This window comes from Stenella coeruleoalba (genome assembly GCF_951394435.1).
Source record: "Stenella coeruleoalba genome assembly, chromosome: 3".
Taxonomy (NCBI): domain Eukaryota; kingdom Metazoa; phylum Chordata; class Mammalia; order Artiodactyla; family Delphinidae; genus Stenella; species Stenella coeruleoalba.
The window spans coordinates 61,522,383-61,548,200 of NC_137148.1; the positions used below are offsets into that span (position 1 = coordinate 61,522,383).

The following is a 25,818-nucleotide window of genomic DNA, read 5'->3' on the forward strand; positions in this document are numbered from 1 at the left end:
CAAAACTTGCTAAAAAGAAAAAAGTACTACAGGGGTACAGAATATTCATCTTTTAAATCAAAGTCAATAAAAAACAGTTTTTGAGAAATTAATGTGTTAGAAAGCCTAAGTAGAAACAACTGCTTTAAAATCCAGCTTGAAAATTTCACATGAGAAAAAGTGGTCAAAATATAAAATTGACAAACCTTAGATCCATTTTGTATTTGAAAGAACTAGCCAGCATTCTAACTGATTTGTGGTGCTTTTTGTAAGCAATCAAATTGAAGTGTGTCTTAGAAAGTCATTATTAAAGACATAGGAAAATGAAAACATATTTTTTAACTCACATTTTAAAGTGTGACATAGAAATAGAGACAAAGAGGATGTTATTGTTAAAAGTAGAAATAGATGAAATGGATGACATTTAGCACCCTATCCTCTGTAGTTACCTTCTACAGGCAATTTTTTAAAAAAATCTATTTCCTTGATAATTTTTCTTGCCACTTATTTGAAGTTATAATACTGCATATAGAAAAACGTTCTATCCGTCATAATATCTTGAATTTACAGGTTAAAATTTATAATTTTATGCTTACAGGAAACATCATTCTTATTTGGGGATAAATTTTGTTTCAAATTATTTTCGTTAGAAGTATTTACAATAATATTACAGCTTTCTAGAGATCTACATCTGGAAAAAGACAATTAGGCATAACGTAGTAAAAAGTTACTTTTCAAATAAAATATAAAAAGTAATCAATTTTGTTATGTTTCACCTTATGGTTGGTTGCTATATCATATATGCCTGGGTCTAGATATGACATAATTATATTTAGAATTCCACAAATAATTTCAATAACTTTACACAGAAAATTATGCTTTTCCTAAAAAAAATCCCTTGTTTTAATCTCATTTTAATTAAATAAATTATTTTAAAGGTGAAAGCTGAATCATTTTTCTTTCTTTCTTCAAAAGGTCTCATTTATTCTAAAGCCATATCATAGAAATAACGGACATTTACCACAGAAAGTATGAAATTTAGATTATGTATTTTACTGGATATTACCTATCCAGTTTTACAAAATGTTTAGATACTGTTTGGCTTAAAAACATGAAGCTGTTCCAAACTGATGACTTTTAAATCTAATTAATCTTGAATATAAAATTATTAAGTGACTTTCTGGAAAAAAACTTTGAAGTTACACATTTACATACTTTTTTGATCTAGCTTTTATAACTTCTCATGTTGTAAAGTCATTTGCCTGCTTTTAGCACCCTCTGCAGGTGAACCAATATTATACATAGCATATGTCATTAAAAAGCAGTAAAATAGAACCTTTGTGGAAAGGGTGCAATGAAGGTGATTAAATTGTGAAGAAATAAAATAAACAAATTATACTTTCTTAGTTCTGGTCAGGTAAGAAAATTCTGTTTGTAAGTTAATTATCTAATTTACTAAAATAACAACAAAAAACTGTGTGTGTGTGTGCGCATAGTTCAAAAGATAAAATGTTACTATTCACTGTAACCATGCTACTGACATACAGGAAAAACTAAAATGCAATACTAAAAAAGAAGTTACAATCTGTAGATCATACCAAGAATATTCAAATGAGAAATTATTTGAAAATAAAATGAAGCTGTCAACTTACCATCCCTGTTGGACAGCAGACACACCAGGCCAGTAAGGCACGTGTCAGTGACTTCTGAGATGTTGGTGGCACATCTGCCTATAGTTTGAATAGTGGCTGCTGCAAACTGTTTATCCTGGCTTTTCACATAGGTCTAAAAAATTATCTCAGTTAGTTCATACATTGACACTATCAAGTGAACAAACAAATCCCTAATATATTAAGCTCTGTCAGAATATAAGAATTCTAGAATACATAATCTTCTCATCTAAAGGCATAACAAGAGGTCCAACTCCTGAATTAATTTAGTTCTGCTTTTTCACTTAAAGAATGTGGCTACAGAAGAGGCACATTTTCAAGCCAGGTTCATTCACCTGTGGCTACAGTGGCTTGTGACTCCAGAAGAGGTAGTAGGGAGCAGTCACCCAAGGACAGCAATTAGTTTAAGTGCAAGGTTGAAAGAGATGATGAGAACCCTCTCTTTGGAGGTTTCAGTTCATTTAACCAGCAGCATCTGTGAATCTATGAAAAAAGGGTTGCTTTTTCAGAGCTACTAAAGCTAAAAATTGGGAGAAGAGGAGGAAAAGGATCAATAGGCTACTGATAAACATTTTATACTTTCAAAATGGTATCTGAATGTTAGTAAACTGCAATAGCTACAGTGAGTAGCATTTCAATAAAGACTTTATAAATACTTGATTTGCAACAAAATAAAACACCACACTTTTGAAAGAGATTTTCTTGAAAAGAATGCTTTAAAAATACACTGTAAACCATATATTTATATAAACTTAAAAAGAAATTAATCACTTATTTATTACAGACCTAAAGAATTTCACTTTGGTTATAACTTTCCTAATTTAAAAACTAAGCTTTTATTGTATACAGAAACAAATTTATTTTTAATAAATATGCATACTTATATACATTATATATAAATGGAATTTAAAATCCCATTTTCAATTGAAATTTAAAAAAATGACTCCCAACCTCAAATGACAAGTACCTAATGTAGAATTAACACCACGTTCATCTAACATGCAAAACAGGATATGCATTTAAATGGTGCCTAAATGGCAAATGGAGGAGAAAATCCAAGAATATCTAAAAGACACACGAATTTAGTGAAAATGGTACCAAAACACGATTAAATGCTGAGGAAATAAATTAAACAAATTAAACTCTCTTAGTTCCATGTAGGAAAGATCAACTGTATTTAAAACCATTTCCCAGTTGATTACCTAATTTCCTCAGTTACAAAAAACTGAGTCTTTAGAAAATTTCTCTATTTTCTCAAAAAGTTATGAATAAACTGTACACATCTATGAACATAACCCATAAACACAGAAATAAGGTAAAATATAGACAGTGATAAAAAAGGATACATGAAGAAAGAATATATTAAAAAGTCTCACTAAACAGTGGACCTTACTAAACATCCTGATATTAAATGAAATGACTAGATCACCAATATCCTGAAACAGGTAAATAATGCCATAAAATTACCTGAGATTCCTTCCCTAAAACCCCAGTAACCCTGACATAAGCAGAAAACAGACAGCAAAAGGACACCCAAACAGATTACACATGATAAGAGGAAAAGCAAAAACTGCAAACACAAAGACAAAAACTTTAAAACAAAGTCAAATTTAAGCAATGTTCTATACCACAGATTATTAGATAAGAACTTGAGATACTATATTTTCTGGTATGTGAATATAAGATAAGCAGATATCCTAATTTTATAAGGAGTTTTTCTAGAAAAATATATAGCATGAAAGTATAGTAATTCAGTTACAAAATTATAAAGCATGAATATGTTATAATATTCTACTACTCCTGTTAAAAGTGTAAGATCATACAGTTAAAAAGAAATACAATGTCTATATGGCTAAAAAGAAATTTAATGCAGGCATACAGAATGACTATGGCAACAAAATCAGTTAAATCTATAAAAGCTGGGAGTTGACAAAAATTCTGTGATTAGTGTGTAGCATGTGGTATACTTTTGCTAAGAAAACTGCTGATGAGATGTAAAACCCGTAATACTGATATGAGGTTTTCTATTACCGTGCTCCACCACTAAGTCTTCAGAGCTAACCCTTTCATCATAAAGGGCATAAGATCCATGAAGTAACTTTTTAGTATTTTGGGGTGATGTGTAGCTGGGAAGCATCTCATCCATCAGCACACATGATTTAAAAAATACAGCAAAACAAAACATTAACAACAATTTAAAAACTCATGATGAGGCCAATTTTAAACCAATTTTTTGGAGCTATACATGAAGCTAAGAAGACAATGTCTAAAACAGTAGTAGGCCAATCAAATAGGGACAACCATGTAAGAAGTGAAGCCATTTTCATGAGAGTATAGCATGGACTACTGATGATGACAGCACAAAAAGATAGAATCCTTACAGTGACTTATTTTCAAACAAGGAGTTATAAACCAGTCTCTCAAATTCTATGATATGAAAACATGAAAGGGACTACCATTTCATTTCCCTTAAATTTTAGATTTGTAGTTAATGTTTATTCTTGAAAATTTATAAATTTATTAGCTGTCAATCTTGCCCCAAATCACTGTTTTATTTATACAATTACACATATCTAAATTGAGAAAGATATATATCTTACTTTAAACTGAACAGATGCTTTAGAAGTTATTGTATAATTAGCACTGTACACAAACCTGAAATTCTCGAAGAAGAGTTGATATGTTGGCTTCATTTGCCAAGTTTGTCAAAATTTCAAGCTATGATAGAAAAAAGAGAAAGTACACAGGTTAAAACACAAATAAAAAGGATGAATTTAATAAAGGTTATGCATTTAATAGAAAGGTAATTTCTGTTTTTAAAAAAAGTTACACTATTACAAATGGGAGGCATTATACCCTTCAGGTGAACTTTGTCTCCCTACACCTACAAACAGAACAATTATATAGTGCCTAAAAGTAATTACAAAAAAGAGAATCATACGTCTTCCTTAGTTGTTTGTCCCAACTTTATAATTTATATCTAATTAACCTAAACAACTTAAGGTAGTTTTATTTCTTTTTCTTTTAATTAAATAAAGTTAGAAAACGACTTGCCCTCCGTGTAATACCTCTATATTCCAGATACCAATTATTCCCTTATTTAGTTTTTCTTCATCCTACCATCTCAAATATTTAGACAGTTTAATTCTCTCTTCCAGATTTATAGTTACAAGAAATATGCAATTAAAAGCTCATCTCCAATAGGCTTGCTAAAAATTTTCAGTTTTTACTCATAAAAAAATATTCAATTAATCTGAAGGAAAGCTTCAAAAAGGAAAAAAGGAACAGAAACAGATGGGACAAACAAAACACAAGATGTAGACATAAACACACTCATATCAATAATTACATTAAAAGTAAATGGTCTAATGCTCCAACTAAAAGGCACAGATTGTAGCAGTTCTTTATATATTCCAGAGAGTAGTCAATTTTCAGATATATATACTGGAAATATTTTCTCCTAGATTATGAACTGACTTTTCATTTTATTTTGATGAGAACATTTTAATTTTTTGTACAATTTTAAAAAACAATCTCTAATGTACAGAAAAGGTAAAAACCAGTTTTTATCTGAACCATTTGAGTCCAGAGTCATCAAAATGATACCACATCATCTCCAAACACATCTGTACATATTTTCTACAAACAAGGACACTGTCTTACAGACCACAATACAACCAAGGAAATCAGGAAATTAACACTGATACATCACATCTATGCAATAATAACTTACATTTAAATTTCACTAATTATCTCAACAATGTATAAAAGAAGACTCCAGATCCATACCATACATTGTATTTAGTTGTCTCTTTAGTCTCCTTCAATCTGAAAGTTTCTCAATCTTTCTTTTGACCTTCACGAAGTGGACATTTTTGATGATTATGAACCAATTATTTTGTAAATTTATCCTTCAATTTGGGTGTGTCTTAGTTTTTCGTTTTTTGTTTTTTTGTGATTAAACTCAGTTTCCATGTGAAGAACCAATCATTCCAATATTTACTGAATAGTCTACTAATGAATAGTCCTCACTGGTTTACAATGTCTCCTCTGTTATATGGTACATTTTGATAGGCAGAGATCTGTTTCCAGGCTTCATTTTCTATTCCACTTATTTTTCTATCTAAATATCACACTGTTTTAATCATTATAACTTTATACCCATAACTATATTCTATACTGTAGTTATCATTCCCTGAACACAACACTCTTTCATAATCCCTTGTGTTAGCATAAAATGTGCCCTTCTCCTATACCCAATGCTACAACCTCCCAATCAACTTACCTACCAACAACAAAAAAATTGACGAAATCATGTTATTCTTTTTAGATCCAATCAAACATCATCTTTTCCACCAGTCTTTTCTAAATATCCCAGAGAATTGGCCCCATCTTTCTCTTTTTCCACAACACTCAATTCAAACCTCTTTATCACTTAAAACACATAGTGCTGAAATTATCTGTTTCCATGTCTGTCTCCTTCACATACTGTGAGTTATTCAAGGTATAGGTAGCATGTCTTAACTTTGTATTATTAGAATGTAGCACAGTAATTAGTATAAAATAATGTAGTTTAAAAAGCATAAAGAAAATCCCTCAATGTCTATTTTAAAAAAAAACCACAGGTCTCCATTTTACAGATGCTAAACCAAAAGTTACAGCAATAGCGTCAAAGTAAACATGCATTAGAGTATCTGAAAAATAAGAGCATGCATACCTTCAGTATCTTGATCATAGTTGGATCGGTTGACCTAACATAAAAACTCTTCAGATAAGGTTCAAACATACCCTAGATTACAAAAATAAATATATAAATACATTTAAGGTACAATGTATTCATTTCTCTCTTGAATTTTGTGTTCACAATGTACATACCTTTCTTTGAATTGACATAGTTGCTATATTCTGTAGGACAATATACTGCACCTCCCTAGAAATTAAAGGAGAATTTTCACTGTGTATATTCTCCAATGAAATATCTTTAAGTAAACAGTACATTAAAGAAAGAAAAATCAGCAATAAGACTCATACTGAGTGGAACTCTTAAATATAATATTGAAAAGTTATTAATAAATCTTAGATATTTATGCCTTCTTTTAAAAATACATTTTCCCTATAAACTATTAAATTAGATTTGATTCATCACGAGGAAGAGTTAAAACAAGTTTTATAATACTGTATTCCTAAGATATAGAGTCAATACAGTAGCTGCTCTGAACACGTGCAAAGAAAGTATTCTTAGGGCTAATGGAACAAACATGACCACAGTGTTAATACAAACTCTTCATTGGAAGGCTCACCATGTGACTCAATTCTGCCCAGAGTGAAAGATATTTTTTAAAAAACCATGTTATTTTACATCCAATTATCTAAGAAATGAACATGGAACTGAATCTGGTATAATGCTTCATGTGAAAGATGCATTCCAGATCCTTCTTTGAACCAGCAATGGAAAACAAAAATTATTGAGCTGTTAAAAGGGAAAGAACGACTACGTATAAAGACAAAGGAAATAGTATCTTACTAAAGAATGGCAAAAGCCAAACTAGGGCTAAAGTTGTGGCACTAAGTTTGAGTATGGATGAAAATAAATATTTATCTTTCTCCTCCCAACTCCAATAGCATAAGTGCTCAATGGAAAAATTTTTTACATTTAAAATAACTAATTACTGCAAAATATCCAGGGTAAGATAAATAGCTTGAACAATAGTATTCTTAAATATAGAAAACAAAACAAATGGCAAAATCTTTTTAAACACTGAAAGTATACGCCACAGGAACTCAAAGTTTTCTGAATTGTTGACCTGAACTGCAGAATTATAGAGAGGTAAAATTAAAGAGAAAAGTATTCTGCTATCTATCTATCTATCTACCTACCTACCTACTACCTACCTACCTGTCTCCAGGAAATGAAAAGAGTATGCATTTCTTTAAAATAAGTAGCTATTAAGAACATAGCTCTTTTCTTAAATAGAACAAACTATAGTAATTAAATATTGTAACTTTACAGGGAGCAGTAATTCTGTCATAAACTACATAATTCAGCATATGTATTGCTTTATATAAAGTCATGTATAATTACACTAAGTCAATCTGATAATACATTTAATATAGTTTTTCAGTGATTCCAGACTTAATAGAACTCCCAAACATTATTATTGTCACACCTAGAAATATCAAACACTAATACTAGGCTACTGGTAACAGTATATACTATATGCCAAAAAAATACTTTCAACTTCTTTGGGCTTGAGGTTAAAAAAACCTTCAATATTTAGCATTAACTTTGAGATCAGTAATCTAAAGGCTTTTATAATAATCCCCTTAAGTATGAAATCTCATTGATAAAATACAGTCAGAGCTGCATGTTAAATGCCTAAGAGACACATTTTATTTGTTCAAACATTACTTTTAAAGTAATACAAAAGAAAACACATAAAAAATCATGTCCTACCTATTGCTACGAAGTAAACGCACTAGTGATTTAGAAATAATGCCAGCTTCCGATTTTGGTGCTATGTGCCAATACAGCTGAGCAACTGCCATAACCACCTAAAAAGTAAAGCAGAGAACAATAAGAACTATAACAGTTTCATACTACAGTTTCGAAGTATATTCTTACATATTATTCCCTTTAACTCCTACAAAATTGCTGTGAAATAAGATGAATATGTTGTTACCCTATGCAGCAGGTTGAAGTGTTCCCCTAAGAGTATCTACCCTCAGAATGTGACTTTATGTGGAAATAAAGTCTTTGCAGATATTATTGAGGCAATGACCAAGGTGAGATCATACTTGATTGGGGGGCCCTAAATCCAATGTGAGTGTCCTTATCAGAGACAGAAAAGGACACACAGAGAAGAGGCAGTATGAAGATGGAGGCAGAGACTGCACTGAGGCATGTAAGTCAAGTAATGCCAAAGATTGCTGGCAACCACCAGAAGCTAATTTCTCCCTAGAGCCTCCAGGAGGAACCAATCCTGTCGACAACTTGAGTTTTAGACTTCTGGCCTCCTGAAATGTGAGAGAATACATTTCTATTGTTTTAATCCACTCAGTTTTTGGTAATTTGTTACGGCAGCCCTAGGAAGCCAATAAATCCTCAGAAAAGAAAATGAATGTTAAACAAACTACCCAAAGTCTGACAGCCAGTACGGCAAGGCTCAACACACACTCCAAATGCCATACTCTTCCTAGTGCTGCTGCTGCTCCGAGACGGAATGAAACCAGACACTTAAAGATAACAGCAGTAAGTAGGTTAAAATTTTTAAAACCAAAAAAGGTCAGTATATTTAAGTTTTAATTAAGGGGACTCTATTAAAACAATTCCTCTAAAACAGCAGCATTTGAAATGATCTTGCTTTTCAAAATGCAGAACCTTAAAAATAGTCTTTGGTTCAAAGCTATTATAGGGGTAATCAGAATTTCTCTGTCATAAAATATAAGAGTACTATGTTTCCCCTACATGTCTCTACACTTAGATCCAGAGATCAAAAGTCCAGACCTCCCACTTGCTGAAAGTATCCAGTTCAGCGTGTGGCAACTGCAGATAGAGAGCTACAGAAATTAATCATCTTACCACCTTTGGTTAGGAAGATATATTAATACTACTTTACTTCTGCTTGAACTATAAAGTTCTAATAAAATATGGCAGGAGTTTTACATATGCCTAAAGAGTATATAGTACCTGAGGGTGCTCGAAACAAAAAGAGTTTCTTCTAAAACTAAGAAACATTTTAAAAAAATACAGTTACAGGATCCTCAAGTTACTGCTGTATGGTATTTTTGTGTACATTTTTTTAGATGACTGATTTACAGCTTTCAGACATTACTTGGGGATTTGAGGAGTTTAAGGATATCTTATTTCTTCACCTGTGATCTACAAATACACTTTAATTATACAACAAACTTCTGAATTTAAAATCTTATTAAGAAAAACTCAATTAATGATTGACTTAATCTACAAATAGGTGACAGTCATTTTTTTAAAATATTAAAGCATACAGGTGGCTAATAAGTATTAGCATATGATAGAAGAGAAAGCTGAAGCTTAATAAACTGTACTTTCTATATGTGTCAATGTTTTTAAGATTCTAGATTCCACTTAGTATGTCATCTGTTCTGATACATTAATTAGGGCACTCCCAAACACAAAAGGGATAAAGGATCTTCTTTTCCCCAATATTTACAAATCTAACAGTTTTTAAATCTCTTCAATACCCCAAATTTGACATTTATAGTCTAATTTGTAAAAGCCATGAGGGAAGCTCCCATAACTCCAAACTCCAAAACAACTAAAAATATACTCATAGGCCTTCAGCAGTTACATTATGTACGTTCATAAGAAAGTACATCCTATAAGAACTTTTCTATTTCTAACCATTGCTCCTCTATCACCTTACCTAGACTGTCCAAATAGCCTCCCAACAGTGCTTCCAGTATCTCTTATCGCCAATTCAATCTACACAGCACTGACAGACTAAGTTTCCTGAACAAATTCTCAAAGTCTCTCTTGCAAGTTGAGAATAAGGCTTAAAAAAAGAACCTCTATTCACAATTCTTCAAAAGTCAACCTTTATATATATTTAGCATCATCAAATAAGCAGGATACTAAAAGGTATTGGAACAAAAAATAAACTACCTCTATTTGGTACACAATCAAACAAGCGGGGAACCAAAACATACTGGTTCAAAAAGTACAAACTACCTCTATTTGTTTCACTATTCAAGAACATTTTTCATCAGTGAGTATTTGAACTATAAAACCAATTTCCAAGACAAAGTTAAATTAACAGTGAGTCAATTATAAAGTAGTTTTAGGTGGCAAGTTACAGTACTTAAGTACCACCAGGTCAAGCAAGAGTGTACTAAAATATAAGCATATTTTACAACATTAATAAAATAACATATGTGTTATTATTGTACACAATACTTAATCATGATTTAGAAACTAAGTACTAGGTATTAGATAAAAACTTCCTAAGATAGATATACAAAGCTCTAGGGACCAAATTCTCAAGCATCAGAAAACAAAGGAAACTCTCATTTTCAAAGTTTTTACTACTTGAACAGAACGATTCATTAAGAATTTTTTTTAATTGAAAGAAGTTTAAGAAAATGTTGAATTTGAATTCATCAAGCCTTACATAAAACTTCCAGTTAACAGGAAACACAGGATATAGAAAAGGAAGCAACCAGACAAATCCAGGGGAACATTCTGCAAGACTTGAGAGGTTTAAAAGATGTAACAACCAGACCCAATGCAGCGCAACTGGTTTAGATGAACGAGTTATAAAAGAACTTAAGACAAATTGGTATTAAATGAGATGAAATTTTACTGAAATAGAAATAGAGAACTGACTAGAAAAAAAAACACGTTAAAAAATACTATGTGTACTATGATTTTCATCTTGGTTTTAAAAATATATATATGTATAGACATACATACATGTGAAATAGGTACATTTATGCAGAAAAAAATCTGGAAAAAACTGCATTAAGATATTATAACAGTGATTCCTGAGTGATGGGAATGTAATGGTTTAATTTTATTAAATTTTGCTAGTCTGTATTTTCTAATTTTCTACTGTGCACATGTATTCTTCTAAAATAAAAGGGTTATTTAAAATAAAAAGATGTAAACAACAACAACAAACTTAGGACCCAAGTAAGGATGATTGTTAGTTATTCCTACCAGCTAAAATTTTTAATTGAGGCATTATGCTAGGTGCTTTTACTATATGTTAGTCTCTTCAAAACTCTTATCAGGTAAATACAAATATTATGGACTGATACCAGATTAAGTACTCACAACAACAATCCAGTAGTAAAGAAATATACACAGTCCTCCAATCAACTGGTAAACATCTTGAACTTATATCTTAGGAAACCAATCAACAAAACCACAAAAAGGAAATGAAGTCCAGTAGGCATACAGCTACCAAACCAAGTAATCCTATTAAAACCTGCTTTTTAGTATATAAACAAAAAAACCAACAAACGCTCCATTAGCACACTCAAAAATAAAGACTTATTTACTAAACTTACATATTTTTAACCACTGTTTTAAAAAATCTGTGAATTATTTCTTATAGTGGTTTTTACATACCGCTGCATTCCTGCTCTGAAGCAAAGGCTTTGTATTCCGAATTAAAAGTCTATGGTCTGGATCCATAGTATATGGCTTCTTCCCTTTGTCAGTCTTTTCCTTCTGTTCCTCATCAGAATCATAGAAATCCTTTTCATTGTCCTCTAGACCATCAGCCTACAGGAAAGAAATCCAATCCCAAGATTAGTTCAGACCTGGGACAGCCCAAATATTACACAAAGAAAACTTTTTTAAAAACACTTACAATAATGATATTTTACTATAGAATATTACTGTTGAGGCAATTTAAAATTATTATGTTACCTATATGGAAGAAAGGCCTTGCTTTTTCTCATATTTTATGACACAGTAACTGTCTTTTAGTGCAATAGATAATACTTTTATATTATACAGTAAACCTCTGAAAATATTAAATTACCATAGAAATACCCACAGCTGCCCAAAGGGAAAACCTAACCATTAAATTCTAACAAAGCCGAGGATATGAGACTACCCAAAACCTGAAAACTGTTTCCATAAATTATCAGTCACTCTGTAACTGAATCAAAGGGTCAGAAGAAAGAAGAAAATTGTTTGGACTGCAACACACATAAAAGAAATCATTAATAAAGTTTGACAGGTTAAAAATTGGTAATTAAGCAGATCCCTGTGTTGTCAAGACTCAGCTAGAGATTTATGTGTATCCCTGAGAGTTGACTCTATGTTTTTGTTTTGTACTTTTCATTTGAATTCTTTATTATCTCTGTCAATAAAATCAGGCTTATAGGTATTTAGTCCTAAAAATAAATAAACAAACAAATGAAAAAAGCACACAAAGACAATAATATTTAAGTAGATCCAATGCAACTACCATTTAGAGGTAATTTCTGTTACCAAGTACTTGAAACATACTTTCCACTTCTGGGAAGATGGAATAGATATACTTTTTCCTATTCCTCTTGCTAAGTATAACTAGAAACCCAAGACATTACGTATAAAACAAATATAAAAAAGAAAAGACAGAGATGAAGAAAGACTGGATAGGGATCTCAGGATCCAAAGAATGACACAACAGTGAGTTCCCTGGATTTTCATTTTTACCTCATATATCAAAGACTGGGTGGAAGAGAAGTGCGTAACACAGAAAACCAACAAGTATACATGAAACAAACCCTCCAAAAGCCTGTTCTCTGTAGCCAAAGGACCAAGAAAGGGAAATGGCAAGTCTAGCAAGACAGAAAACTTTTTAAGAAAATAACTGCTCTAGTGCAGCCAACACTAGAGAAAAAAAACATGACCTTACCCCTAACCCCACCAGCAAAAGCTGACATGGAGAGCCTAGATTTCCACCCCTCCCCCCAGGATGTAATAAGAGCCCCGACTTTCCCACTGGGGTGGTATCAGAAAAGGCCAAGATGGAACTGAGACTTTAATCCCCACCAGTTAATGAGGCACTTCCATGGTGGGGAGACCAAGCAGGGAGCTTGGACATCCAAGCCTACCTATCAGTTGAGGTAACTTTATCCCTCCCCACTGGGCTAGTACAAGAGGATGCTTAGTGGACACTTCTCTCAGGACTTGAAACATCACCAGCCAGTGGTAACAAGGACACACCACTCTGTGGTGTCAGTGGAAGACACATGTGGAACAGTAATGAGGCACTTCTATACCTCCCAACCAGAAAGCTATCAGGGGAATAATAGTGGGGAGCCAGATCCCGCATTCACCCACAGTAATAATGAGAACAATCTACCTGAGATATCAATGGAGGCTGAGTGGGGAACCAGGATTTCTACCATGACCTGGCAGTAATGAGGTGGCATGCACCCCACCCTTCTCTGCGGGAATGGTGTCAAACAAACCAAGCTAAAACTGAAGGCTTGAATAAGATCCATAATCTCATAATATCCAAGGTTTGGGGGGAAAAAAAAAAATCACTCACCATTCCAAGAGCCAGGTAGATCCCAAACTGGATGAAAAGAGATAAACAGTAGATGACAACACTAAGATGATAGGGATATTAGAGTTATCTATTAAAGATTTTAAAGCAACCATCATAAAAATGTTTCAGTGAGCAACTAGGAACATCCTTGAAACAAATGAAAACCAGAATGCCTTAGAAAAGAATTATAAAATCTAAACAAAGAAATAGAAGCTATAAAGAAAGACCAACAAGAAAGGTTACAACTGAAAAATACAGGAACCAAAATTAAACAATAAATGGGATCAAAAGCAGTACTGAGAGGACCAGGAAACCATCAGTGAATTAGAACACAGAACAACAGAAATTACCCAATCTGAACAAAAGAGAAAAATGGAGAATGGAATGGAGACCCATCTGTCTCCTCTCCAAACCCCCAAAAAAGAAATCTTTTTCCATGGAGGAGCTGGTTAGTAGTGATCTTGAAGAGACAGCTGGCAGTGGAAGTCTTACCGAGAGGAATAAATCTTTCCCCAGAGAGGGAACCAGTTAGTGACCCTGAAGAGTCAGGAAACAAGACGGTCCCCAAGAAATAGAGGAAATTCTCTTCCAAGGAGGAGCCACTCAGCAGTGGACCTGAAGAGGCTGCTGCCAGCAGGAGCAGCAGCTCCAAGAAAAAGAAAAAGCTCCGAAAGCTGTCCCAGGAAAATTAGAATGGACATTTCCCTAGTAGGGCATAACTTGCAGAGATATTTCCCAACCCATCCCCTATAGTCCAATAAAAGTTAAAAAAAAAAATACACGGAGGACAAAGATAAGGGGGAAAAAAAAAAGAACTTCAGGGACCTGTGGAACTATAACAAAACAGCTAAAATATCCTATCATCTGAACCCTGGAAAGATTCAGATGGTGGGTGGGGCTTAAAGAGTACTCCAAGAAATAATGGCTGAAAAATTCCTAAATTTGGCAAAAGACCTAAAAGTACAGATGGAATAAAGTGAGTAAATCCTAAACAGGATAAACCCAAAGAAATACAAAACAAGACATATAAGTCAAACTTCTGAAAACTAAAGAGATGAAGAAAAAGATCTGGAAAGCAGCATTACAGAAAGGACACTTGAGAGGATGAGGTAATGGATCAGGGAGTGTCAGTGACAAGGATGAAAATGCAGGATAGATTTAAGAACTACTTAGAAGCTGAAGTCAACAGGATGCAGTGAGTGAACGTGAAGAACAACATGGGGGCACTTAACAAGGATGCCCCCATTCCCAGCCTGGATGACAAAGCAGATGATGATACTACCAGTCAAGACAATCCTGTCTGGGAGTATCTCTCTTTTCTAAGGCTGCCTGCTAAACAAACATCCTTAAAAGATAGTCCAGAACAAAACCTATCTATGCCATTACACAGAAGAGCAGAAAAAATGAGAAAAACGCATGAAGGATTATCTCCCAAGTGTTTATTTTGTTCATGACTGATCTGCCCCTATTCTTCAAAGTGAACCTTCTTTTTATAATTAACAATTTCCCCCAGCAAAAAAAAATTATAATTTGTGATCTCTAATCATTTTTCCTTCAACATGGCATAGCATTTTTTTAAAAAAACATTTACATAGCTAGGTACAGAGTTCTTAGGGTTGACAACAAAAGCACAGCCCGTAAAAGAGAACACTGATAAATTGGATTTCATCAAAATTAAAAACTCCTGTTCCATTAAAAAAAAAAAACCTCTTAAGAGGAAGAAAAAAACAAATTACACATTGGCAGAAAATATATGCAACTACATATGAAACAAGGGGCTAGTATCTAGAATATAAAGACCACTCCCAAAACTCAACATTTAAAAAAACAATTCAGTTTAAAAAAGGGCAAAAGATATTCTTACGGACTGAACTGTGTATCCCCTAAAATTCACATGTTGAAGCCTCAATGCGACCATATGCTAAAGTTGGGACCTTCAAGGTTAAATCAGATTATATCAGTGGTTCCCTAATCCAATACAACTGGCATCCTTATAAGAAGAGAGAAAGGCATATGAGAACACAGCAAGAAGGCAGCCATCTGCAAGCCAAGGAGAGGAGCCTTGGGAGAAACCAAACCTGCTAACACCTTGACCTTGCACTTCTAGCCTCCTGGAGGAATTGTGAGAAACTATGAGAAATAAATTTCTGTTTATTTAACCAGCCTGTGGTATTTTGTTATGGCAGCTCTAGCAAACTAATACAGACATCAATAAACGATTAAAGGAGATATACAAATGGCAAACAAAGCACATGAAAAGATAATCAACTTCATTAGCTAATAGGGAAATGCAAATTAAAACCACAGCACGGTGGTTTTGTTATGGCATACATATCAGAATGGCTCTCATCTAAAATTAAACTTAAAAATAATGACACCACCAAATGATAGTAAGGAAGTCCAGGAAAAGGATCACTCATATGCTGGTGGTGAATGTAAAAGGTTACAGTCATTCCGGCAGGTTGTCAGTCTCTTACAGAACTAGACCTGTATTCACCATACAACCCAAAAATTGCACTCTTGGATATTTATCATGGGGAAGTGGAAATTCTCACAAAGATCTCTACACAAAATATTCATAGCAGTGTTATTCCTATTAGCCAAAATGGAAACAACACAGATGTCCTTCAATGGATGAATGGTTAAACAATTGGTTAAGCAAATGGTTAAACATCTATGCCATGGAATACCATTCAGAAATAAAAAGAAACAAACGACTGATACACACAATGCTGATTAATCTCCAGAGAAGTACACTGAACTTGAGAGAGCAAAATTAATCCTAAAAGGTTACATACTGTATGATTCCATTTATATAGCATTCTTGAAATGACAAAATTATAGAGATGGAGAAGAAATTAGTGGTTACCAGGGGTTAAGGGGGAGCAGGGTTAAGCACAGGGAAGAAAACGGGTTTAACTATAAAATGGTAACATGAAGGATACTTGTGATAGAAATGTTCTGAATCATGATTGTATCAACGTCAATATCAAGGTTGGAATACCTTACTATAGTTTTGCAAGATGTCACCACTGGAGGAAAATGAATAAAGGTTACACCAGATCTCTCTATATTATTTCTTAAAACTGCATGTGAATCTACTGTTATCTTAAAAGAGAACATTTAATTAAATAAAATTAAGGAGAAAAAATCAGTAAATCACTTGAAAGAAATTTGCATATATTTATTGTTAGATAACAATAAAATAAATTATTTAAATTGTTATAGGTTAATATCACTTAATGAATTATGTTTTCCTTGTTAAGTGCTTACAGTTAGGATACAATCTTTGCTTAAATATCACTGAAAATACTTTTTATCAAAAAATATGACCTTTAGTTTTCTTAGAAGTAAGCATAATATTATCTGAGTGTTTTTTAAATCCACAATAAAAACAAAATCTTAAGAAATTCTCCAAACAAAAGAAACTCACCAAATTTATGTTTTGAAAACAAAAGGCACTTTAAAAGTAATACCCATATTTAAAAGTAAACTATAAATTATAACATTTATCATCTTCTCTGAATACACAATTCAAAACAAATTACTTGTCGCTTAGTGCTTAAAAAAAAAAAAAAAAAAAAAAAGGACTATAACTGAGACATGCTTTTCTATCAAGGCCAGACTTGAGGGTCTTTCTCCTTTATGGAGTTTCAGACTAAACTCATTCTATTAAGTGCATTAATAAACCAATAAAATGATACACAAATAATCTCATTCTTTAAGCATAAGCATTCACCTATAATCTTTACTGAATGTTAATCAAACAAATGTTCAAAATATACCTAAAACTGGTATATGATGAAACGGCTGTATTAACACAGCACTTTCCAGTTCTCCTTCTCTAACACTTTATTAAAGTTCAATTACATTATTTTAATAAATATTTGTATTGTTTATTTTACTGTACAAGTATTTAGGATTATGGTAGTAATTATAGTAAAAAAGATTATAAAGGAGTATTTTTTTTCATTAGTATCTTTCCCACATCCAAAGATTTTACAAAGCTATTAAGTAAAACTTCTACAGATTAATGCTTCATGATATGTTTTATTAAAGATCTGTAAATTAATTCTTAACATTTAACATTAAATAAATTAGTATAATTTACTAAAATGAAAGGGATTCTTTGAAACAGTACAAAGTTTTAACAACAGGATTATTGGATAACAAACACGAAGAACATGTTGCTTAATACCTAAAATAATTATTGATATCAATTATTATTTCAAAGTATATTCCCCTCAAAAGAAACTTTCTCTTATACTTTTTATGAAATTTCAATTTGGTTCTATTGCTATGAGAACATCATGGCATGGCTTTTTAGATCTGGCTGCTAATTACTAACTGTATATATACACCAACAGCATAATTCCTTTAGTTTGAATTAAAAGGAAAAAAATTTAAGGACTGATGTTTTCATGAGGTTAATGAAACAAAAGAGATGAGGCTTCCACACAGGATGGGAGCCAATCTCCAATAACTTTATATCTGAATCTGTGTCACTGCTAGCTATTTTCTCAGGTTTTCAACCGACAGGAACAGACATTGGCCAAAACAGAATGGAAGCTGGATGCAAACAGCCAGAATGGGTAATACTAGGTCATGCCAGTTCAGTATCGGTGTTGCCTCTATGACCATGTTAAATTACTTGACCTCCCCTTGTCTTAATTTACTCATTTGTAAAATGGAATAAAAGCAGTAACTATATCATGAAAGTGTTCATAAAGATTGATTAGTTTAGTGAAGGTTATATAAGCCCTTAGTGCCTAGTGCATATTAAACACTCATATAGTAGCTATTACGATTGCTTTTATTATTAAATTTTTTCTAGAAACTATTACCTCACCGTAAATCAAATATCCCTAGATGCCAAATATGAAGAAAAATGTCCCCCTAAAGTTATCCCTCAGGAAAGAAACTGCCTCATATTTGAGAATTTACAAAAATATCATGAGGCTTTTGTACAACTGCTTCATTTTGAACCAAAATGTACTGTCTGAGGAACTCATTACACTGAAACAACTTTAATCAATACCAGTTATAGATGCTTAAAAGAAGTCACAAACTCCAATGACACAATGTCATTAAAAGTAAGACTTGAGGGGGCTTCCCTGGTGGCGCAGTGGTTAAGAATCCGCCTGCAAATGCAGGAGACACAGGTTCGAGCCCTGGTCCAGGAAGATCCCACATGCCGCGGAGCAACTGAGTCTGTGCACCACAACTACTGAGCCTGCGCTCTAGAGCCCTCCAGCCACAACTACTGAAGGCTGCACGCCTAGAGCCCATGCCCCGCAACAAGAGAAGCCACCGCAGTGAGAAGCACGTGCACCGCAATGAAGAGTAGCCCCCGCTCGGCGCAACTACAAAATGCCTGCGCACAGCAACAAAGACCCAACGCAGCCAAAAATAAATAAATACATACATACATAAATTAAAAAAAAAAAGAAGTAAGACTTGAAAGACTACTTTTTAAAAACACGTAATACAGGATTACAGAGTTCTGCTTCTAGAAATAAGCAAATTGGAATAACCCTTATAGCGAGCTAGGGAAGAAAAATGAAACACACCTGTTTGAAGGCACTGAAAAGTTAAAAGAACAGTGATGAATTATGCAGGCAAGATCCAGAAGAAGTAGTAAACCAAGAAATCTGACCGACCTTAGGAATTGTTTTTTCCCCCAAATCACTGTTACTACATAGCAAAAAGCCAAGAGGCCTAAAGAGCTTTTAGCAGATTCACAAAAATTACAGAAGCAAAAGTTGGAGGTCAGGATCCACCAAAACCAAGACTCCTAACTCTCCCTAGTCTTTGGTTTAAAATCCTGAGAGTCTATATCCTAGAGAGTAAAGATGATAAAATTAAAGCCCACCTTTCAATCATGTCAAATCTATAACTGAGGTGATTAAAGGAACTCAGATTGCTGATACCCTTACCTAGTAATATCCCACAAGCAAACCAAACCCATCATCCAAAGCTTCAAACTAGTTCAACAATTTTTCAGACAGTAAGTAAGGAAAGAGGAAGGAAAATAGGGAAGAAAAGGCAGAGTCATTAAGGGTCAGGATATTGTTTCCATCTGGGAGGGAAAGAAGGATATTAAGTGGAAGATGTCAAAGGAGGGTCTTCTGAAGTACAATTACTGTTTCTTAATCTGAGTACTTGTTACATTGGGGTCTTCAGTTTACAAAAATTCATGAGACCATTTGCTTCTGACACATATACATTATTTCTACTTCAATAAAAATCTTAAAATTATGCATGTAAGAAAAAAAGACAGGAAATTCCCTGGTGGCGCAGTGGTTAAGGATCTGCCTGCCAATGCAGGGGACACGGGTTCGAGCCCTGGCCCGGGAAGATCCCACATGCCGCGGAGTAACTAAGCCTGTGCGCCACAACTACTGAGCCTGCGCTCTAGAGCCAGTGAGCCACAACTACTGAGCCCATGCGCGGCAACTACTGAAGCCCGCACGCCTAGAGCCCACGTTCCACACAAGGGAAGCCACCTCAATAAGCAGCCTGCGCACTGCAACAAAGAGTAGCCCCCCGCTCGCCGCAACTAGAGAAAGCCTGCACAGAGCAACAAAGACCCAGCAGAGCCCCCCAACCCCCGAATAAATAAATAAATAAAACAAACAAGTAAGGTAAACAAGATATAATCAGAAGGATGTTTAGTCTGCTTAAGGATAAATACAGATAAAATAGGTTTCAAAGATGCTGAAATCTATAGAAAAAAATTTCCATTTGCTGAACTTAGTATACTAATTGTACATCATATACCTAAAAAAGGAAGATGAACCAATTTTAATACAGCACCATGTGTATTTGAAAACAATATTTTAGAAATACTTTGTTTTTAATGGAACTGCTTAATTTTTTAATGTATTCTGTACCTTCTAATATATTTCTTATCTAGAAATTGATACAGTGCAGTTTCAATTTACATAATACATCTATGAATTTGGAACTAAGTCGAAAGGTCTCCCCTACATAGCTGAAACAGCAGTTATGAAGACTTGAGGTATTATTCTAAGTATAAAGTTCTTATGCAGAGTATATTATGCCTTTAATTTTAACCATTTATCTCCTGATACTCAGATAATATATGGTGTAATGTAGAAAGAAAAAAATATTAAGTTATGTCTTTCATTCTCTGTCAAGGGGCTGGAAAACAGAAAATTGTTTTAGAAGTGTTTGCATCAAAAAGGTTTAAAAAAATCAATTATTATATGTATTGTTTGTATTGAGCCTAGAGAAATGAGGCATTATCATAACGGGGGTTTTTAATGGGTATTAATTAAAATATTTTATATTGTGGCTTATGTTGGCAATTTTTCTAAGCCTCATGGTCATTTAAGTAATGTCACCTTTACTCCAATAAATTACTGATATGATTATTACAAAGAGAACCATTTAACAGCATTTAATCTGACTGATGTAAAAAACATTAATAAACCTGTAAAACCTGCTCTTTTGCACCTTGGAAAATGGCTGGTTCTAAAACTAAGGCAGTTAAAATAAATCCAGATCATCAGGTACTTAAAAAACAAACAAACGAAAACAACTCCCTAAGACCAAAGCTGAAAAATTTTAGCAGTAGAATAATGACAGTATTAGTTCATAACCCAAAGGATAAAATAAATATCTAGGAGTCCATACTTATGTAAATAAATGACTAAAAAATAAATAAATGGGAGAGAAAAGTCAAGTCTTCCTTACAGAAAAATTCTGAATAATAGTTATGTTAATATCATGTGAATGAGTATTGGAGGCTTTAATTTCCATGTCAGCATCCTATCTATATTCCAAGGTGATGAGCACCTCAAACAACCTATACAGAAGTAAAGATGGCTCCCTATGGAAAAGTATTAAATGACTCAAAAAGGAACCCTGGTAATAATAAGGACACAAATACATAAAATCTTTGTGATGAAACTCGCGAGTATAAAAAAGTTATATTTATAAATGAAGATTTTTCTGTTATTTCTACACATATCAGTATGTGTAGAAAATGAAATTATATACTAGAAAAAACAACTTTCTCCATCTTTCTAAAAGAGTATACATTCAAGCTGAACCAAAAAAAAAGCTTTAAATCCTCTTATTCGGAAAATGGAGACAGCTTTGCAGTTTCTTTAAAGTGAAGACAGTGTTTTAGAAATACATCCTGAATAGATATGGATGGAATTATATAATATCTTGAATTTCATATGAAATTTGGTATTGAAGTGGGAAGGGGGTTGAGTTAAAGTTGAGAGCAGCCATGAGCTGATGAATGTTGTATCTAGGTGATGTGTACATGAGGATTCATTGGACTCTTAGCCCTATCTTTGTGTATGCTTAAATTTTTCAATAGTTTAACATTTATACAGTGAGTTTCACTTCAAGATCTACTATAAAGCTACAGTAATCAAAATCAAGACAGTGTGGTACTGGTGAAAGAACAGACAAAGAGATTAATGGTACAGAACAGGGAACCCCAAAATAGACCCACATAAATATACAGTTAACTGATTTATGACAAAGGAGCAAAGTTAATACAATGGAGAAGAGATCGTCTTTTTTACAAATGGTGCTGAACATCAACATGCAAAAAAAATGAATCTAGACAGACCTACACCATTCACAAAAATTCACTCAAAAAGGATTAGAGACAAATAAGGAACACAAAACTATAAAATTCTAGAATATAACATAGGAGAAAATCTAGATGACCCTGGATATGGGATGACTTTTAGATACAACACCAAAGGCATGACCCATGAAAGAAATAAGTGATAGGCTGAACTTCATTAAAATTAAAAATGTCTGCTCTGCAAAAGATGTCAAGACAAAGACAAGACAAGTCACAGACTTGGAGAAATATTTGGAGAAGATACATCTGATAAAGGGCTGTTACCCAAAATATAAAAAGAGCCCTTAAAACTCAACAATGAGAAAGCAAACAACTCGATTAAAAAATGGGCCAAGGACTTGAACACACAACTCATCAAAGAAGATATATAGATGGCAAATAAGCTTATGAAAAGATGTTCAACATCATATGTAATTAGGGAAGTGCAAATTAAAACAAGATACAGGGACTTCCCTGGTAGTCCGGTGGTAAAGAATCTGCCTTCTAATGCAGGGGATGTGGGGTTAATCCCTGGTCAGGGAACTAAGATCCCACATGCTGCAGGGAAACTAAGCCCACATGCCACAACTACTGAACTCACGCACCACAACGGAAGAGACCACATGCCACAACTAAGACCTGACGCAGCCAAAAAATAATAAATAAATAAATATTTTTTTTAAAAAGATACAACTACACACCTATTAGAATGGCCAAACTCCAGGACACTAAGAACACTAAATGTCGGCAAGAATGTGGAGCATACGGAACACTCATTCATTGCCAGTGGGGACACAAAACAGTACAGCCACTATGAAAGACAACTGGGCAACTTCTTACAAAATTAAATATACTCTTATCAACTAGTCTAGCAATCAGAGTCCTTGGTTTATACCAAAATGAGTCCATACAAAAACCTGCACAAGGTTTATAGCAGCTTTATTCATATTTGCCAATTTATAGAGGCAAACAAGATATCCTTCAGCAGGTGAATGGATGAATAAACTGTGGTACATCTAGACAATGGAATGTTATTTGGCCCTAAAAAGAAATGAGCTATAGAGACATGAAAAGACATGGAGCATCCTTAAATGCATATGACTAAGGCAAAGAACTGAAAAAAAAAAAAAAAACTATGGAGATAGTAAAAAGACTAGTCATTGCCAGGATTTGTAGGGGAAAGAGGAATGAATAGGCAGGACATAGAGGATTTTTAGGGCAGTGAAACTATTTTGTAAGATATCACAATGGTGGAGGCATGTCATTATACGTTTGTCAAAACTGACCGAATGAACCCCACCAAGAGCAAACCTCAGTGTAAACTATGGACTTCAGGCAATAATGATGTATTAACATATGTTCATTGACTGTAATAAATGTACTACTGTGGTGAAGGATGTTGATAGTCAGGAGGTGGGTGGGGGCAGGGAGTATATGGGAACTCCCTGCATTTTCCACCCTATTTTGTCATAACCTAAAACTTCTCTAAAAAAAAAAATTAAAACAAATTTTTAAAAGAAACACTGAGTTTAATATACCTGAGCTATTTCATATGAAAATAGGTCTCCCTCCACTCATGTGTACTGACCACCCCAAACGCTAAAATAAAAACATTAGAATAAAATTAGCTTTTCACCTTGCTTTAAAACATTCACTTTCAGTAAGAGAAATGTTGTTACATTAAATATAAGCTCTATGAAGTCCAAAAAAATTACCTTTTATTTCATAAATCATATTTTGGAAAGGCATAGTTTATAAACTTTATTCTTCATCCTGCCATCTCTTTTATTTTATTACCGTGGTGTTTGTCGTAGTCGAGAAAAAGACACTGAGTGTACCCATTTGTCTTATGAATTCCAAGACAGCCTGGAGCGCACTAGTACCAACTTAAGATTTGTACCAGGACAATACCACGTCTGTTATCTTCTGTGGACACAGACTACTTAAGAGCTACACAGGGAACACATCATGGCATTGTCATGCCATAAGACACTCATATTAGCAAGCTTGGGCTACTATAACAAGATACCATAGACTGGGTGGCTTAAGCTACAATTTTTCACAGTTTTGAAGGCTGGCAAGTCCAAGATCAAGGTGTTGGCAGACTCAGTTCCTGGTGAGAACCCACTTCCTAGCTTGTAGCTGGCTGCCTTCTCGCTATGTCTTCACATGGGCAGAGAAAGGAAGCAAGCTCTCTGGTGTGTCATCTTATAAGGGCACTATTCCCATGACGACAACCCCACACTCACCAATCCACTGAAACCGAATTACTTCCCAAAGTCCCTACCTCCAAATACCATCACATTGGGAGTTAGGACTTCAACATGTGGATTTCGGAGGACATAGACATTCAGTCCATAGATACCATAGCAGTGTATTGGTGGTCCATCTCTCTGACATTGGGTTAGATTTCCCTGACAAGACCAGAGTGGGTAGGTGATTGGCAATATCATAAACAATTAAATTATTCAGGATGGATAGCACATGTTTACTTTTTTTAAAAAAGTCATGTTTAATAAATTTTTTAATTTAATATTTTTCTCAAAAAAAAGTCTCTTTCCCCCCTGATTAGGCCTATGTAAAACAACACATTATATGAATACTGGTTTGAGACATTTTTTCCTTCCATGAGGTAACTGCTGTGCTCTTCACTTTACATGTTTTATACTACAGCCCAGTGACCACTATACCACACAGGTGGAAGTATGGGTTTGAGGATCATTGAACACTGAATTTCCCCCAATACATCACAATTATGGAAACACCTGTGCCCAGTAACTTTGAGTTGAGCCACTATGAAAATTCAGAGTGCTCAATAGCCCACAACACTTCTCATTTCTTATGACTATATGTTCAGCACCAGTATACAGGAAATAAGCTTTCCGAATGCAGTGGTTTCCAAATTTTGTTACTGAGAAATCTGAAGAATCTACATAAGGCATTTTTTCATGTTTCTCTAAAGTAAAATATACCCATTACACAAGTTGATCTTAGGTCTAAGAGTTCTAAGACATGAGAAAGAAGGGTTCCAGTCATTTGAAAACTAATCTCAATCTAATTACAGGGATAAATAAGAACTGTTTTTTGTTAAGCAGAATGCATTTTAGAGTGGTTCTCACTCAGTCATAAACTACAAAATAAAATTAAGCCCAACCTAGGTAGAACTAATCATAATTCCTCAAGTATTCACTCCCTCCTTACCTAAACCCCTGAAATAAAGAGAATGTATTAAAGAAGGTAAGTGTCTATTGACTTGAAATCGATAAATTTAATTATCCTTTAGGACATTAAAAAAAGAGGTTAGAGGGTTAGAGCAGAGGTTTTAAAATACTGGTGGACATTCATGGGGGAGGGGATAAAGCAGTAGTTTGTTTTAATCTTAGGGTGAACTCTAATAGTTAAATAGAAAAAACAAAAGCAAAAATCTGTACTTTAGATAAAGTGGGGGTAGGAAACTAGGGCTCCAAGAAACAACAGTTAAAAATTTTTAAAAAGCAAATAATCTAGGTTATGAAAAACTTTTCAT

At 33.7% G+C, this 25,818-nt stretch overlaps 1 protein-coding gene across 5 annotated transcripts in view; it reads right to left on the reverse strand.

The window, feature by feature from the left end:
* The window catches only part of AP3B1 (adaptor related protein complex 3 subunit beta 1), a 274,658-nt gene that overhangs the window by 144,170 nt on the left and 104,670 nt on the right, over nucleotides 1-25,818 (reverse strand). For all 5 annotated transcript variants that reach the window (XM_079916789.1, XM_079916785.1, XM_079916787.1 and 2 more), the window contains exons 8-13: nucleotides 11,758-11,913; nucleotides 8,104-8,201; nucleotides 6,525-6,579; nucleotides 6,367-6,438; nucleotides 4,305-4,367; nucleotides 1,632-1,764 (exon numbers count right to left, since the gene is read on the reverse strand). In XM_079916789.1, coding sequence (XP_079772915.1) covers nucleotides 1,632-1,764; nucleotides 4,305-4,367; nucleotides 6,367-6,438; nucleotides 6,525-6,579; nucleotides 8,104-8,201; nucleotides 11,758-11,913 — 577 coding nt within the window. The remainder of the gene's footprint in view (nucleotides 1-1,631; nucleotides 1,765-4,304; nucleotides 4,368-6,366; nucleotides 6,439-6,524; nucleotides 6,580-8,103; nucleotides 8,202-11,757; nucleotides 11,914-25,818) is intronic.